General features: G+C 41.5%; 1 protein-coding gene across 1 annotated transcript; it reads right to left on the bottom strand.

The window, feature by feature from the left end:
- Nucleotides 1-7,580: 7,580 nt before the first annotated feature.
- LOC146457740 (uncharacterized) lies at nt 7,581-16,894 on the bottom strand. The gene is made up of 3 exons (XM_085091691.1): nt 16,694-16,894; nt 10,213-14,362; nt 7,581-9,230 (listed from the first exon to the last, which is right to left on the bottom strand). Exons 2-3 carry the CDS (start codon nt 14,290-14,292, stop codon nt 8,430-8,432), a joined length of 4,881 nt encoding a protein of 1,626 aa, XP_084947817.1. The 5' UTR covers nt 14,293-14,362; nt 16,694-16,894; the 3' UTR covers nt 7,581-8,429.
- Nucleotides 16,895-17,178: the final 284 nt, after the last annotated feature.

The raw sequence follows: 17,178 nt of genomic DNA, 5'->3' as shown, positions 1-17,178 counted from the left end.
TAACACCTTGTTTACCTTACTTTGATGAGTTTTTGCTCAATTTGACCTTTCGTCGGTCCTTTCCAGGAAATAGCTATTGCTCTTATTTTTAATCATTTTTAGTGGTGTTTCTCGGGTTCTTTTACCGAATTCATGGTAGTTGATATTCATTTTAAACATGAATATCATATCTGTAATTTTAAAGTGTTTTTGAAAGTAAATACTGTGGTCTTAGGGTGATTATGAATATAAATATTCCTGTTATCAACCACGTACTGAATGTATAATTTGAACTCTTGATTTTGTTGACCACGTATTCATTTAATTTATGGAAACGTTTAACCAACCATTTTCGATGAAGAAGGCTAACACCTTCAACGAATCGACTACTTGTACAATTTTTAAACAACAACTTCAGTAGTGTTTTTCAGAGTATCTTTGTGACACCTTACTGCCTGAACTTTGTAATTTTTATCTTGGTCTCCCTGTTTTGTATTGACTGGACAACCCAAGCTTCATGGTGATCTCTCACTAGAAAAATGTCTTTAGCTTAGCTAACAGATCGAAGACATAGATGCAAATAAGCTCCTTGCAGCCAATCACAGAAGGCTTGCGTAAGATTTAGTTTGCGTTGAGCAGATGGTTGTCTAGCCAGCATAAAAATGGGTGCTTTCTAGTTTAGCGCAGAATTGAGTGTAAAACAGTAGTAAGCTGACTTCGTACAAGTCCAATAAAGTATAAGAAGAGTTACTGAAGAAGGCGTTTCTCCATTTGTTGAAGTGAACCCAGCTAATTCCCCGTAATATAATAGGTTCTTTTAACACAAGTTAGGGATTACCGAGCGAAAGGTTCAAAGAATTCAGTTTATTAGCAGAAACAACATAGTCAAGCTAAAAGCTCTCGAATTGAGCAGATTTCGTTCACAGATCAGTGCCAAATTTTTCAACATCGGTCAGAAGTGAATTTCTCGATTACTTCTTTTTGCCGAAAAGCTTACTGCTTCTTTTGACGGCTGTTGGCTTACTGCTTTCAAGAAGTATTACACGTAAGACTTGAGATTAATGTTCATTCGTTTATTATTAGTCGTTGATTTCTATGGTCATCCAAGAAACAAGAAAGCTGTAATGCGTGGTTCAATTCTACCAGTTACCATCCTCCCCCGGACACACCCCCGGGAAAACCTGGCCCGTCTGGCCCTGGGGTGGGAAATTTCTTCAAGCGGTCTTGCCCAGGGGTAGGGGGGCGGGGCAAATCGAAATAACTACTTTCGCAAGGACTTATGGGGTTACACAATGGCGGCTAAAAGTATCCCTATAAAAAAAATGGAAATAGCCTCGTTTGATTGACCTATTATATTGCTAACGTTACGTGACGTCAAAGAGAATAGCTTCTTCTTTATATAGCTCGCAATCCGTTCGCTTTGCTTTTCGTGTGCGATATCATAAACCAACTGAAAGTGGTGCACATTTGCCTGTAGTTTCTTTAATTTCAGTTTGCTTGTGTTCTGCATGGCGTAAAAAATATATCATTTCAAGGTCAAACGAAAATCGCTCTTTCATTTGAGCTGAGTACGTATTGCATTTCGTAAATTTCAAACAAATGTTATTAAAAACGGCTACATTTGCACATTTCCGCCAGTCAGCAAGCTGACGTGGACCTGATGAAAGAAAACAAAAGGTAATTAAGTTCAAAACATAAAAGAGGAAAGGATTTCCTCCAGAAGAAAAATTAATAATGGTTTTGTTTTAATGTAATTCACTTGCTTCAGCTTGTTTCAGGCGCAGTTTCAATGTTGTAAATATACTGAGTTAAACATTTTGATCTTCTTGTAGAAAAGCAATTTATTTGCACTGAAAATACAAAAGACGTTATTCCACATTGTTTCTAGGAATTTAAGAGTTGTTTTGTAGAGATACATTTCAATTTTCGAGGCAGTTTGGTTGAAACGCCCTCCTGGTGTATTAGTGTGTGTGTCGAGTTTTATATTATTCGCTTTAGTTCGGAAGGGAGTTAATTGTTCTGAAAGTTTAGGATTTTTCAGGTTCCTGGTTTTGCTTAAATAAAGAAATAAATAATCAAAACGAAGCAGTTTATTTTTAGTCCATGTCATGAGTCCCGGGGGTGGGGAATAGGACGTCAAGTACACAAATGCCTAGGGGTATGCCGGGGGGGGGGGGATGGTAACAGGTAGAATCGAAAAAGGAGAAGATCTCATCGCCTATTTTTAGTTTTTAAGTCCTTGAATGGTTTGATTGATTGGAATTTTAATTTTAATCATTTTAAAGACATCCATGATTATAACACTCGTTTTAGTAATAACATCTGTAAACCACAATCAAAGCGCTCATGGGGACAGCATCGTTTTATTTGTCATGCGGTAGATGACTGGAACGCTCTCCCAGACGGCATTAGGAACATTTCCAATTTTTTAGTTTTTAGACGTCTTATTAGAAACATGTAGACTTTTTTATCGATCTTATCCTTTTTACTTTTTATTTTTTAGATAGCTATATTTGTAATTTTTTTGTATTTTTACGTTAGATTTATGCAGGGCCTCACTGAAAACCACATTTTGTGACGTGGGCTCCCTGTTAAAATATCTTATTTATTAGAATTGAACCACGCATAAACACGTTCTTATCTGTTTTCAAACTCTTTCCTTTTTTCAAGGTCGCAGGATAAATTTCCTCAACATCACACTAGTAAACTTTAACATCAAAATAAGCTAATAATTCGCAAAATGCCTTCGGCAGAACTTAAGAACTGAAGAGGTGAAACAAAACTATTAGCGTTTTTTTTTTCTGGCTAGAAAGTCCACCCATGTAGCTGTTTGTTTTTTTGCTTCTTCCTTTGCATGGTCACGGAACTTGATGCCAGGCAGCAAATAGCTCTTTTTCCAGTTCAACTTGAGCAAGAAAACAGTTAAAGCTGACAGAGCGGCGATTCTTATTACATTTTGCGGCGTAACACACGTGGCTTCATTGCTCAGCAGAAAACTGGCACGAGACGCACTTCCGCTTTAAATTTCACTTCCGCCGTGGTTTGCCGTGGTATTCACAAACGTTTACCGTGGTGTTAAAAAACATTCGCCGTGATGTTCACAAACTTTTGCCGTGGTGTTAAAAAACATTTGCCGTGGTATTCACAAACGTTTACCGTGGTGTTAAAAAACATTTGCCGTGATGTTCAAAAACTTTTGCCGTGATGTTTACAAACTTTTGCCGTGGTGTTTACAAACTTTTGCCCTGCTTAACAAATAAACTTTTCGTCAATTTCAAAATGAATTTTGTTCCCTAAAACTTTGGGTATTAAATTAAAGTAGATGTTGACATGATTTTTTTAATTGTGCAGCGTTCACTTCAAACTTTTGCCGTGATACTTGTGGGCCACCGTAGGGACAAGCCCACAAGTCAAAATGGCATCTCCACCCCTGATTATGGCTCCTGATGCTATTCGTTAACCCTCGCAACTCAGCTGTCCTGCTTTCCCTGCTAAGGAAACGGGACATTGCCCGCAAATATGGCATGAACAGGGTGGCAATTAAGGGAGACGGTCCGGGAGAAAAGATACAAAGAACCCTATAGTCACCCTATAGTCAGATGAAGCAACTGAACTGGAAAGTAACAAGAAAGCTATTTAAAATAACATAATAGTGATTTTATTTTATAACTTCATTAAGATGCAATTGGGCGGGTATATGGCAAAATGATGATAAAGTGGATTGGGGCAAATTCGTGAAAAAAACTGTGCAATGATACACCTTGCTACTCACGAATACGCCTATCAAGTTGTGATTAATAAACGTTTCATTAAATTTGTTCGCGGCTAAAGTGAGGCTTTTGCGCCAAACACTTCTTGTGTAGTGCGGTGGATTCAAGCTACTTTGTCACTTGCAAAGAAAACCTTCAATTTTCGCGCATTGTTTTTTCAAACCTCACCAGTTGTACGAATCAGTTACTAAAATGACTGCAAGTTGTTTGATAAAGTTTGCGTCCAAGCGATGTAGCGCGTCCAGTTTAAACTCTGGATACCAAAACCCATATATCAAATTAGAGCTTGTAGAGCTGGCTATCAAACTATACCAAGAATTTTAAAATAAAATGATTTGCCGAATTTTTAGCCCTGTTTTCTCAAATCAATTTTTTCCTTGGAGGAGACACTTTAAAGAGCAAAAATTTAAAGAGAATTTGTTCGTTTGCCTACAAATTTGGACAGTAGCTAGTTTAACATATAAGCAACAAAAACGTGTCTGCGAATTTTTTCTTTCGATATTTTTTTATCCGAGAACGATTTTTGTACGATCACTCCGCATTTTTTTGATCCTATTACGAAAATGTTCTGTAACTTTTCACGGCGATTGAATATGGCAAAACGTAGACACAGATTTTTTTTTAGCGCTTTGGGTCCGGAAACAGGAACAAATTAAATTAGCAAAAAATAAAATTCGCTTTGACTTGAGGTCGTGAAAAATTCGACAATTCACTTTATTTCAAAACTCTTGGTATAGTTTGATAGCCAGCTCTATAAGCTTTAATTTGATATAAGGGTTCAGGTATCTACAGTTTAAACCGGACGCGCTACATCGCTTGGACGCGAGACACCTCTAAAGGTATAGGGTAACCTTAAAATGATTTTTTCATATATCCACTTTTACCTATATCCATAAAACTGAAGCGTAATGTAATATGAAACAAGACGCTGTGGGAGCGTTTACTTGGGCGCCGTTGTATTAGGAGTTTCTGAGCATGCACGTTTAATAGTTCAGTCTTTGGTGACAGGTGAACGATAAAAGATTCGCTGAGAGTGTTAGGCATCATATTTGCGATAAACGTGATCAGTGTAGTTCGACCGAAAATGTCACGCAAACAAAATAAAACATTACTCTCTTTAATACTAAACACGTCGGATATTGTAACCATGAGGTGCATCTAAGATAATGATGGATTTTGGCGACAAAGGAGTATTTGCGGTTCCAGTGGTAATGATGAATTTTGGCGACAGAGGGGTATTTGTGCGAATACCTTTCCACCCTGATACCCTTTTTTTCTGGGCTTGCTATGAGAGATGTTCCAGCTTTTTCACTGTTCACAGCGCACGATAGCAAAATGTCACACAGAACGTGCAAGATGACACGCGTGCGAAAAGACATGCGTTTTATATAGGACGCGTGCGGATAAGGCAAACCTCACAGAACATCCGATTTACAGAAAGTTAACTCAACGAATCTATTTCATGATCACTGGAATAGGACAGAACTTTAATGACAAAATCAACGCGCTCTGTGAGTGACCAAAGAATGAACTATTTCAAATTATGTCAACAGTTATTTGTTTATTAAACACGCAAAAAAGAAAATAAACTTCACTCGCACTGGAAGGCAACGCAAAGGTCGAAGTCTACGTTCATTCTTTTAGTGGTTTTGCGTGATTGCCAATGGACAAAATATCATGACACAAAAGAGAGTGTTTCCAGGATTTAAAGATTGAAAGAAGCTGGGTTTATAAAGTGGAAAGACACTGCAGCTCCCGTGGCGATTGAATAACAAGCAGAAACAGTCCAGTTTTCCTTCCAACAACCGCCGAAAATATTTTCTTTCTGAATGCCGCGTCGCCGGATGAAACTTGATACACGTGAACGATTTTGGTTGCCTTGCTCGTGATAGCCTGAGTATCAGGCCTTCCTAAGGGGAGGGGGGAAGGGGAGGGGGAGGGGGAGGGGGAGGGGAAGGGGGTGAAGAGGAAAGGAAGGCCTGACACAAAACCTTTCAGAAGTTTGTGTCGAACGTCCGGATTTTGGACGTTGGCGCTGATTGGACGAAACACAACAGGTTACGTCACACCGCCGGAAACAAAAATTATCATGATAGACTAAACAATGCAACTGTCGCATGTTTTGTATTTTGATATCAAAGGTCATTTCTGGGTTACGAGCGCTGCGTTTATCGCCTGTTGAGCAACCGTCGTTCTTATACCCGTTGAGGCATTTTATTTGGGTTTGGTACGTTTGGCTTGTTTCAGTGCGTCCAGTGACAGTACAGCCCCTCTAGTTAGGATTTGAACTGTTTAATAATCTTTATCCGGCCGCCTATTTGTTTTCGCAGCTGAGATCTTGTGTTTCTTATCACGGCTATTTGTCTTTTGATTAGTTACGGCTGCGTTTTTATCATCACTTCTTGCCATCCTGAACTGTGAGATTTGTATTTTCCTCCTGTAATGAAGCTGTATTTAGTCGCGAATTCTGCTCAGTGGTGCTCAACAGAAAATGTTTTGTTTGGAGAGACTTTTGCAATGGAGCTGTCTGTGTAACTTCAATTCATATTTCTCACAGCGGTCATCGCTGACATGACAGTTGCATGACCGGAAGTTATTTGGATTGGCTGCTATTTACGGCGAAGCGTCATGCTCATCGAGGGGGCGGAATACTCATCTCAATGCTTTTGTGTCAGGCTTTTCTTCCCTTTTCCCCTTCCTCTCTTCCCCTTCTTCCCCCCCTCCCCCCACCCCGAAAAGCCTGATACTCAGGCTAAGCTCGTGATAGCCTGAGTATCAGGCTTTTCTGATACTCAGGCTCAGCTCGTGACCGATTTCTTCCCGGTGTTTTCAGCGTGGCAATTCCTTTCTGCATCCAAACGACGGCTTCTTTCCAAGTTTTGTAACATCGGAAGGGGCTTTCAGTTTTGCTAAAGCCCGGGTGCTAAAGTTGCTATTTTGGCTTTATCCAACGTAAAAATAAAAATGCGTTTAGCGTTGCGGTACTCAGTTGTTGTTGGTATGAATATGCAAATTTTCGGCGTTTACCTTTGTTCCAATGAATCGATCTTATCGCTAACACTCGACTCCGAAGGAAAGATTTTTTTTCCAGATTCTACGTTTAGCGTGTCAATTTGGCGTGCCCGTGCGTTCACCTTTTTCCCTGTTTTCCCGTGGGGATCACATTTTGGTTTTATCCAAGTGAACGTAAATAAAGAAATTAATTCGTCAAGCGTAGATTGTCACTAGGCATTAGCAAACTTTCAGTGTTTACATTTGTTCTGGTGAATAGATCTTATCGCTCACACTGGACCCCGGATGAAATTTTTTTTCGAAGCTTTAGTTTTAGTTTCCTACTTTACCTTAAGCCTTTCACCCACGAAATGGTCTTGAATCTTTAAAGTTAATTGAACGTTTTCTTTTTCATATTGCGGCCAGAGAAATGAAATGTTTTGCTCGGCTGTATGTAAATTCAGTGTTTACGTCCTGATCTTATCGATTCGTACGTTTGACACCGAATGGGGATTTATCGAGAAGAGCCAAAAGAGCGTCTGAGGTTAATTGAAGTCGAACTTTTGGAAAATATCCGTCCTGAAAGGAAAGTTGCCCCTTAGTTTCGTTCAATGGAAGGAGTTAGCAGACAACACACATACTAGCTGTTTTCTTTCAAGAATACGATATTCGTTTTGTTAATTTTCATCCTTGTTTTTTGTCCCGTAATGGCGGCTTATGATGAATATATGCAGACTCGTAGACTCGGCCAACATGTAGCGCACGCGCAGTAGATCACTGCGTTTTGGCGTAGACGAAGAAATCCTATTTTATAACTTGGCGCTCCGCCCAAGTAATAATGGTGATCGTTTTTACGACCTATCTAAATTTATGTATTCATACTTTAAGTATACTGTGTATACTAGTAGCATCTAACGCCCGGGTCAAACGTAGAACTGCGCATGTGCCAAACCTAATGCAGATGAGCAAAAGCCATTTCTTGTTCGGCGTTTGAACCAAGCCTTAGCGGATCGCTGAGAAAGCAACAACAACCTCGTTCCCAGGGCCCTCTCTCTTCCTTGAGAAGGAAGAAGGAGGACATAGGGAACGAAGTTGGCTCTTCAACTGCGGTAGACATTGAAAAAAAATAACAAGTGGGATCAAGGATCGACTTGCCCTTTCAAATTCTCTTGAATTTGTATATTTTAACGAGCACATTGCTTGCCCTCAAATTACTTAAATGATTTATTGAGCTAAAATAAATGACGTAAAATACCTGAATGACACCTGCGATAACCATAGTCTTTGTTTTCACTAGCGACGCAAGCATGCCGTAAATGCTCTATTTACTCCGCCCTCCACCGCCCTTATTTATTTTAAGTACATTTTGAAGGGGAGGGGCTCCATTTAATGTGGAACAGTCGGGAGGGGAGTGGGCTAATTAATTTCTTTCTTAGAGTGACATGGAAGACACGCGACCTCGCGCACGACGCGCATACTGCTTCCGCCGTAAGCGACTATCCCGCGACTTTCACTGAAAAAATAAATTCCTGTTCAAAGGTTACTCGCTCGCTTCTTTTGCATTACTCCAGTCACATGGAAAACAACGAAAGGTTGCTCACAGGATCAGTATAAATTCAGTAAATATCAGTGTCTGTTAGTTTATGTACTTGAATAGTACTCAGTTACATTGTGATGCAAATGCTTAATTCATTTCCACGTGACAGTCTTCATGCTGTCCACAGCCTTGTCATAAGGAAGCTTCTTCCCCTGAGCTGTCACGTACATCTTGTCTTCAATTTTCCTCAACCCAAGCTCTGTCACGGAGACGCTCACAGGTCCTTTTTTCCCTTTAGGCTCAAATCCTTTGTCAAAAGTTATATTAGCACCTGACAGTTTACCTTGAATGTGCTTTGGCAGAGCAATCGCAGCTCCTCTCGCCATCTTTACTCCTCTGGGTCCCACCTCTGTTATGACGCCTTGAATGGGCCTCCGCAAGTAAACATGGAAGTTGCCCTGCTCTCCATCCCAGCGCCATTTTCGAATAACTGGTTTTGTAGGTAACACCTTGCCAAGCAGCTCTGACCACTGTTCGCCAAACTCACCGACCGTTTTTATGTCGTCGAGCGCTCGCGAACGTTCCCCGTCGGATAGTGCTCGGATCACTTCGGGATCACGTGATTCAGGCTCGTAAACTGGCGGTTCCTCAGTATCGATGTCCGGCCCAAGTTCCAGCAGTGGGATGTTCAAGTTACCCATTGAGATATCGACTCGAGTAGGGCTGTTGAATGTTCCATTGAGACTCCCTTCCAAGACCTGTAAACAATGGAGCAAGCCTGTCCAGTCACAGCGACTCACGGAAGAACGCCACAGAGGAAGCTGAAGGATGAATGAGAACGAGAAGGCGGAGTAATGGATGTACCTTTCCAGGACCAACAAGAGATTTGTACCATTACACTCCATCCTGTTGATGTCCCACAGTTTCCAATCGTCATCCGATTGTGAAGTGTCCTACAAAGGTAAAACAACAACAAAAAAGGATTTGTGAGACAATCTTCCGACAAATTGCCTTAACACAGTACAACAGTGAGCCAGACCTGACATGATTAGCTATCAAGAATACAGAGCAGCTGTGGACAGCTGTTTCGCCCTTTTTTTTTTTCGCTAGTCACCATGGCGCAGCTGGCGCAAGGAGACACTTCCCCTATCCTATGTACGCCTCTAGTCATTCTAGACAAGAGCTAACTAAGAGCGCCAAAAGATTGGCTAGCCTGTCATGTTACACGATCTGATGTCAACTAATACATGACAGTGTTGTGGCGCAAAGCAAAATTCACTATGGCTAAATGACCGGCAGCCGGTCACGGTCTTCAAAACACTAAATGACCGACAGTGCGATATTTTGGACAAATTCACGGAATCAAAGGAGCTTATCAATCCAAACAATCCGGACTACCGGTCACTACTAAATTTAGTGTTTTGTAGACCTTGACTGGCTGCCGATCATTGCGGAACGACCAAACCATCCTCTTCTTTTATCAATATCGAAGTAAATTTGCTTTAAGGAACACAAATCTCTTTTTCCTTCCTTCTTTTCACCATGCTGACGACACATTTTTCCAGAGTCAGTTTTCTTTTCTTTGAGGGTTCGCGATCTCGGCTATTGACTAATACGTACAAGTCAAGATAAAAATTGCATCTGAGATCAGAAATAATGATTCAACTTGGTTATGGAATTTCTTTTGAATTGGGGGTAGTTCACTTAAAGGACACCCAGTCGAGACTAAATAGCTGCTTCGAAGAAGACAATTTCTCAACAGCTTTCACGCTGGTTACACAACGCCTTTTCTTGTCGTATTTCCTGCGTCATCCTGTTGTGTATGTAAGCTCATTTCTGTCACGAGAGCAGCAGCCCAAGTACAGCTGGTTGATTTTAAAATGTTCGTCCAACTATTCTGTGCACTCAGGTCCTGATTATTTGCTTTGTACTCACCTGATAAACGGCTCCATAATATGGCGGGAGAGGCCTTTGTTCTGTGGACTCCGAGCTACTCTCGGTCTCGTCATCTCTCAAAGAGCTCTTTGACGACTCGTCCACAGTGAAAGAATGCTGCTCCGAAATCTGCTCCTCTCCTGCTTGAGGGGGAGGGGAGGCTTGGTCACTGCCACCGATGTCTATTGCTACGTCATCACATGCCGCAGTGTAGGGTGGAGGGGGGATACCATAAGGCCCCATGATGTTAGGAAACAGATCATCATAAGCGGGGGGAGGGGGTAGGGGAGCTGAAGTACCAGGCTCTGACTCAGAAATTTGCACTTCTTCTGGGGGTGGTGGAGGTGGAGGTATTTCAAGGTGTGACCATACCGACGGGGAGACCCCTCGGTCATTTTTTTGTGCTTCATAAACGTTCTTCACCAGTCTTTTCCACTGCACGCGTCCTTTGGACCAGGAATTTATCATGTAGTTTTCTTTCACCAGTTTGGCCTCTAACGCCATGAGCTGCTGGCGAAACGACTTCCTTTGGTTTTCCACGGGGGTTCTTCGGTTTTTAAGGAGAACGGACACAACAATGGCGACAACAACAACCAGCCCACAGCCACCCAGAAAAATCACAAGAGGAATAAACGAGTCGGGATCATTTCTTGTTTGAGCCAAGAGAGCAGAAACTGCTGCGAGGCCGCCGCAGATGAAAGTCACAGCGCGCCAGATGATCAACACCAAGGAGTTGGAAAGATGAAAGTCGAAAATTCTTTTGAACGCCAGCGTGAATCCTATGGCGACCAAGTTCGCTAGGATGAGGACAGAGAGAACGATGACGGGTTTGGCCATGCCTAAAACAACGACTCCGACCATCAGCGCTTTGGCGAAATTAATGAAGATGTTATAAACGGGCGAAAATTTGAGATCCTGACTTGGGTGTTCTACATCACCATATTTGGTACCGAATATGATGGCTGTGGTAGAGTACCATACTAATCCCAGCAAGCCTAGCATGGCGATTGCCTTGTGGCTCCCTTCCCAGCATCCAATGCTCTCGTCTTCGTACAGGACAGCTGGAGTACAGCCATTTGTGCTCGCTGCAGTAGTGTTGATTGAGGGGCAGTCTTGAGATTTACACGCCACAAAAGTCAGAAAACTCTCCACAACTGTCACGAACAAGGTGTTGGCAAACAGCGATAAAAATAGAGTCCATCCCACGTGCTTTGCGCATGATCCCTTGGGTAGATGATCCAGGACGTTCTCAAGAATCACGGGCGCACCGCAACAGAAGAACCAAATCACGAATAAAACGAGAGTGAGCCAAAACTTCATATTAAACGAGGCAAAGTTCAGCAGCAAATATTGCGACGCAGTGTTCAAGGTGGTCGCTCCCGCCATGGGAATGTCACTTATGACAAAAACCAAAGCAAGCAGCTGCAGAAATTCCACGATTTCAAATATAATCACGTGAATGTTTGTCCAGTTGAAGCGCACGTAGTCATAGGGGGCTGGTTTGATTAACAGCCCCGGTTCATCCCGCCTGTTGTTATCCCTGGGATTATATCTGTTAGGAGGCTCCTCCCTGTTCTTGAGTAAAACAATCACCATACCAACCAAGGCCATCAGGAGAACGAACGCAAAGACGCCAATCACGATCGTCACCGAAGCAGCTTCAAGTTTTCCACTGATGTAGAATGGAAGAAGGAATGGGAAAGCCATGAAAATGACATACAAAATGGCCGTGCAGAAATATGCGCAATCTTTGGAGCACAAGGATTTCATGATTGTCAAGAACAGATCTGCTGGCATCAGGAGACCAAAGAGGAGAGCGGTAAATAGAAAACGCACACTTTCCCAGCTCAGAATACATTTTATAAGATCAATGAGATCTTCGAATATCAGGGCTGGGTACTTTTTGACTGTCTCTCGCACGGCTCGCCAGCTCTGTTTGAAGAAAATGTCTCTTGTGATGTCAGTGATGAGGAATGGTGCACGGTACAGGAAAATCAGTACCAACAAGATACGGCAGAGGGTGACAAAATCATACAAGTATTCACGACAGGAGGCAAACACAATGTTCCTGCGATCGTACCAACGCCCGCAAAGGTTCTTCAACAAGGTGGGCCCGCGGTAAATCAAAATCAAGTTCAACAGTATTAGCAGTGTAATAAAAACCCGCCCACTGGGAAGACACTTGATCAATACTTGCTGTGTTTCCTTGCGTGTGCGAGTCCTGAGCCCGCATTCCTCGCTCCACAGCGGCACTTTAGGAATGGTGTATTTTTCAATTTCACGATACTGCTCTGTCACGTGACTCTCAAACCGGATCATCTCGTTTCGGAATTTAGAGAGGTTGGCATTGTGAGTGGGTACATTGGGATGGAGTAAAAAGTTCAGTTCACACCTGTACAGCCGCACAAGCTTGTTGACACGCTTTTTCTCCCACCACTTCGCCATGTTTATCAAATGACCGAAGCCTTCGTCAAGCTCATATTTCCCCACTTTGTGACGAATCCATTCTAGTTGCTCCAAGAACTCCACATTGACCGATATCAGATATTCTCTGAGTGTTTGTTCCTTCAGCTTATTTTTTAAGCATGTTGAGAAAATACCTTCCATGTCTCGACGCATTTGGAAGCGTTTGTCGATGATGTCAGGGACCCACTGCATGTAGTGCCTCAGGAGGCGATTCTTTTTATGCTCCTCATCTTCCAGAAGATGTACCCAGCTCTGAATGGGCCTGAGGCACATCAAAACCAGGAATAAAAAGAAGAAGAAGATATCGACAACCAACATAGCAGCTTCAAAGTACACTGTGATGGCAAACTCCAAAAAGAAATTCCCGGTTTGGATGAGCTTGGACAGCAACTTTGGGAAGCGCAACACTGTTACTAAAATTATAAAACAAAGGAAAATGGCTGGAATGTCAACAAAAAGAAATGCAAAATTCTTACAAATGGCTTTTCTAATCTTCCATGATCTCTCCTCTCTGGGCCTTGACCAATACTTTTTTATGTCAATAATTAGAGGATAGAGTCTCCAAAGGGTTATTATGATGATACCACACAAAAACAAACAGCTGAAGTCAATCAAAAGCATGCCCAGTTGGCACACACAGTTTTTTCGCACTTCCCATTCATCATTTTTCCAGTCTCTGATAAAGTTTGGAACCCTCCATAGAGTTACAAACACAACCAGGGCACACAGGATGCATGGTATATCGACAAAGATCAACAGCAGCTGGGTCACAATTATTTCCCTTATCTTCCATTGCTTCCTCTCTGCATGATGCAGTTTGTGAATCAACATGGGTGCTCTCCACGTCATCACAGTCAGACAAAAGAGAATCATACAAATAACATCAACAAAAATGTAAAAGAACTCTGGGAAAACTTCAAACCTCCAGTGATTCCATTTTTCATTGTCTTCACTTTTCAGCTTCTTTATTCTTTTGACCAGAAATGGTGCGCGCCAAGTGATCATCACAAGGAAGCCAATAAAAATGCAAGGAATGTCAACAAGGAGCTGCAAAAACTGAATGACACAAACCTTTCTCCATCCCCAATCTCTCCAAGAGTAATTCTTCTTTTTGAGTTTGTTCACAAAAATACAGGACCTCCAGGACAACACACAAATGACTGCCATTGGGATGCAGAGCACGTCACAGATAAAACGGAAAAAATATTCTGCAATCAATACATGGATTTGAAAGAACCTAAGACAGTATATTCCACCTGAAGGTTCGCTCAAGTCGTCCAAGGTAACATCATCCTTCTTAAGGTCATTGAAGAATGGTATAAGAATGAAGCCAAGTGTTATTATGATCATGAACAAACCCATCAGTATGAATGGAATATCAATCAGAAACAACATAAAATGCACAAAGCCAATGTACCTCCACTCTGACAGGGAGTCCATGCTGCTAAACTGCATACACATACACGGCAATCGAATAATGGTGAGGCATGCAAGGATGTTGAATATTAACCCAAATAAGTCAGCAATTCGTTTGGCCACAAAGACCGCAAAAACTCCAAGGCTCCAACATGTTTTCTGAACAACATAGGCAATGCATTCGACAATTTCTGACATCTTGAGATCAACTGAAAACTTGATTTCCAATGATTTAACAGATGTTAGATACACCTGTTTGGCAACAGAACTGAAATGAAAGAAAGTCAAACATTTAATAATTAGCATATACCAGCAAAAATGCAAACACAGAGATGTAAGAGCATCAGCCTCAAAACTGCAGAAGTTATTTATGTGTAACATGTTTGTTCTATCCAACAGTATTTTCAGAGATGATGTAGTTTTGTATGTGGAAAACCCACCAAGCTGTGGGTGAGGAATTTATATGTTTAACTGTGAAAGTATTTTAGCTCCAACAAAAACAAGAAACCCATAGAGGCTTATTAAGCAGTCGCATTTATGCCTCACTCTTTGTCCCTTAGATTTTTTAGTTAATTGAATAGTTTGGTGTCGTGGTCCCCATCAGGGGATCGGGTTCCCTTGCCCCTCCCCCCCCCTCCTCACAGGGATGTAAGTATGACTTCAGATCAGAGCCAGCTCAGGCTAAACATCCAATAACATCAACCTGATGTTGACTAATAAAACTTTACATTATAAGAAAATTTTCATATTTTTTCCTTCCACTCTGCTTGAAATCCCTGCCAACTTGGACCATGTGTCTTAATCTGCTTTTAGTTTTTTAACATGGTTGTTTTTCACCAAAATACAAATAACAGAGTCTAAACATTGCTTTCACATTCATATTTATATCATATAGTGAGCTTGAGCTGCCAGTGGTCAATTCAGTCACTAGAGTTATTTGCTGTACTCGGACGCACATGTGTGGTATGCTAAAGACTCAGATGACTAAAACAATGCCTGCAGTCACTTGTCTAAGTTCAATAAGTATGTCAAGATAACAGGAATATAGTTAGGTAGCAAGCCACAAAAAGATAGCGTGACTTAGCTTTGCTGGCTGACCTTCCGTTACGTTACATGACGTAATACCATCAGTTGTTTACTATCAATGTTGATGTTTTGACGAAGCCAACCAGGAGGTCTGGGGTGGGTGATCGACACGAAAATACAGAAAAAGAAAACTAATGTGCATTACTTGAAGCAGTATGTCACATGTGCAGGGCTGTCAACCTCACACGTCTTCAAATATGGAGAACATGACTTCCCCGGCAAATCTCCGTACAGAGGAATCGCATCAAGGCCAAATTCATGGGTTCAGTGAGGGGAGGGGGGGGGGGGAAGGAAGGCAACGTACATTAACCCATAAAAAAACCACTGCTAAACATTTCAGATTTTCTTGTAAGGGAGTCGAGCCTACGACAAATGGCAAACTTCGTCAATTATCCGGGAGATTACAGATATAGATCTGGAGAAATCTGGAGACCAGAAAATACGCCTCAAAATCTGGAGATTACAGACATAAATCTGGAGACCGGGAGATACGGTTCAAAATCTGGACACTCCCGGATAATCCTGGAGAGTTGACAGCCCTGCATATGTGATGGCTACTTATTATTATAAAACATGCAACATGCTGTATTGGGTTCCATCTATGATCCCAATGAATTGCATTAAGCATTGTTCCTGCACAAGTTTGCACATGAATAGTACATTGCAGTTTTTGGCTTGAACTTATCAAAGTTTAAAACAAGTTTTTAGGCACTGAAGTGGAAGCGTGCAGATGGCTAAACAGCCCTTTCATGCATTGTTGCGCTATAACGAGAAATATGAATATTTCACTGCTAGGATGATCTTTCTCAGGGGCGCCCAACGGTTGTGTATTCGGATGGTCCTTAATTGCCCACCCTAGTAGAGTTGCTCTGATCTTTCCTAGATATCTAGGAAAGATGAAAGCGACTCTGCTAGCAGCTAGAGTATTAATCGCCTGGAAAGTTCGGATTTTGTTGTAAAGGAAGTCTAAAGTTTCTTCGCAAAAGTGTCAGCTTAAAAATTCTTAACACTGGCAAACCAATTCCTTTCGTTATCGAAAGGATGACTAAGTCGTCAAAAACGCGAAAAAAGGTGAGCCAATATCTTCGTAAAGCCAGTAAACTACTGCAGTAACATGCCAGCTGGTAATTAATTCGGGGAAAACAAAACAATTTCTGCAGCTTTGACATTTTCAGCTAAACTATTCTATCAGATCAACATAAATATGTCTTTAAAAGGGTACAAAACGATCTGGGAAAACAGGGGAAGCATTTAAAGTATTTTGGTTTGATGTTTTCACTCGGTGCCCTTCTGGAACTTTGCTCAAGGCTAGGATTTGAATTTGCTGTCAAAAAATTGGCAAAGTAGTTACATAAACTTACTATAGCATATAGCGCCAAAACAAGCAAGGTGACCCCTCTTTCTATTTAAGGTTTTATGATGTTGTAGATGTAATGAATAACTGTCCGAAACTTAACAAAACCATACTTTTTAAACTTATTAATTTCGAACGTCTTCAACCCAACGCACATACCTGAAAACAAAGCTTTTTTCCACGGAAAAACGAACAGAGAGAATTGCACTGTTTCCTCCAGGATGGTTCCTTCCGTCTTTAAACTGCAAAGGGTAAATGTAGCCTTTTTCTTCTGATAATCTGATCACAAGCAACAAGCTGTTTCCAACTTTCGTATATTTGAAAGCGGAACTCAGCTGTCGAAGGACGGAGAAGGGGCGTCACATAGGCTACCGCTGACCACGGTTACAGAGCTGAGGGGTCACGCACTTGACAGCAGAAGTCACATATTATTGTTGACTGTTGAGATTTTTTATTTTAAATTGACGTAAAATTTAATATAAGAAGAAACTCACTAGGAGAGAATGAGAAGAGTAGTGCAGTTGGAGACAGATACATTTTAAGAGAAAGAAACATGAAGTATAATCACGCTCAAGGGGACCCCGACAGTACCCAATCACCCCTGCACCTACTCACCACGAATGTTGAAAGAGGGTTTCGTGTAT

This window comes from Pavona decussata, unplaced genomic scaffold, assembly GCF_977016875.1.
Source record: "Pavona decussata unplaced genomic scaffold, jaPavDecu1.1 SCAFFOLD_238, whole genome shotgun sequence".
Classification (NCBI taxonomy): Eukaryota; Metazoa; Cnidaria; class Anthozoa; order Scleractinia; family Agariciidae; genus Pavona; species Pavona decussata.
Note: the sequence above shows the minus strand (reverse complement) of the source record. Positions and strands in the feature narration are given on the sequence as shown.

Bases quoted from the DNA above. Each gene is read 5' to 3' on its own strand.
- LOC146457740 (XM_085091691.1), bottom strand. From the start codon at position 14,292: ATGTCAGAAATTGTCGAATGCATTGCCTATGTTGTTCAGAAAACATGT. The intron at 9,231-10,212 runs GTGAGTACAAAG...TTACCTTTGTAG, and splicing joins ATTATGGAGCCGTTTATCAG to GACACTTCACAATCGGATGA.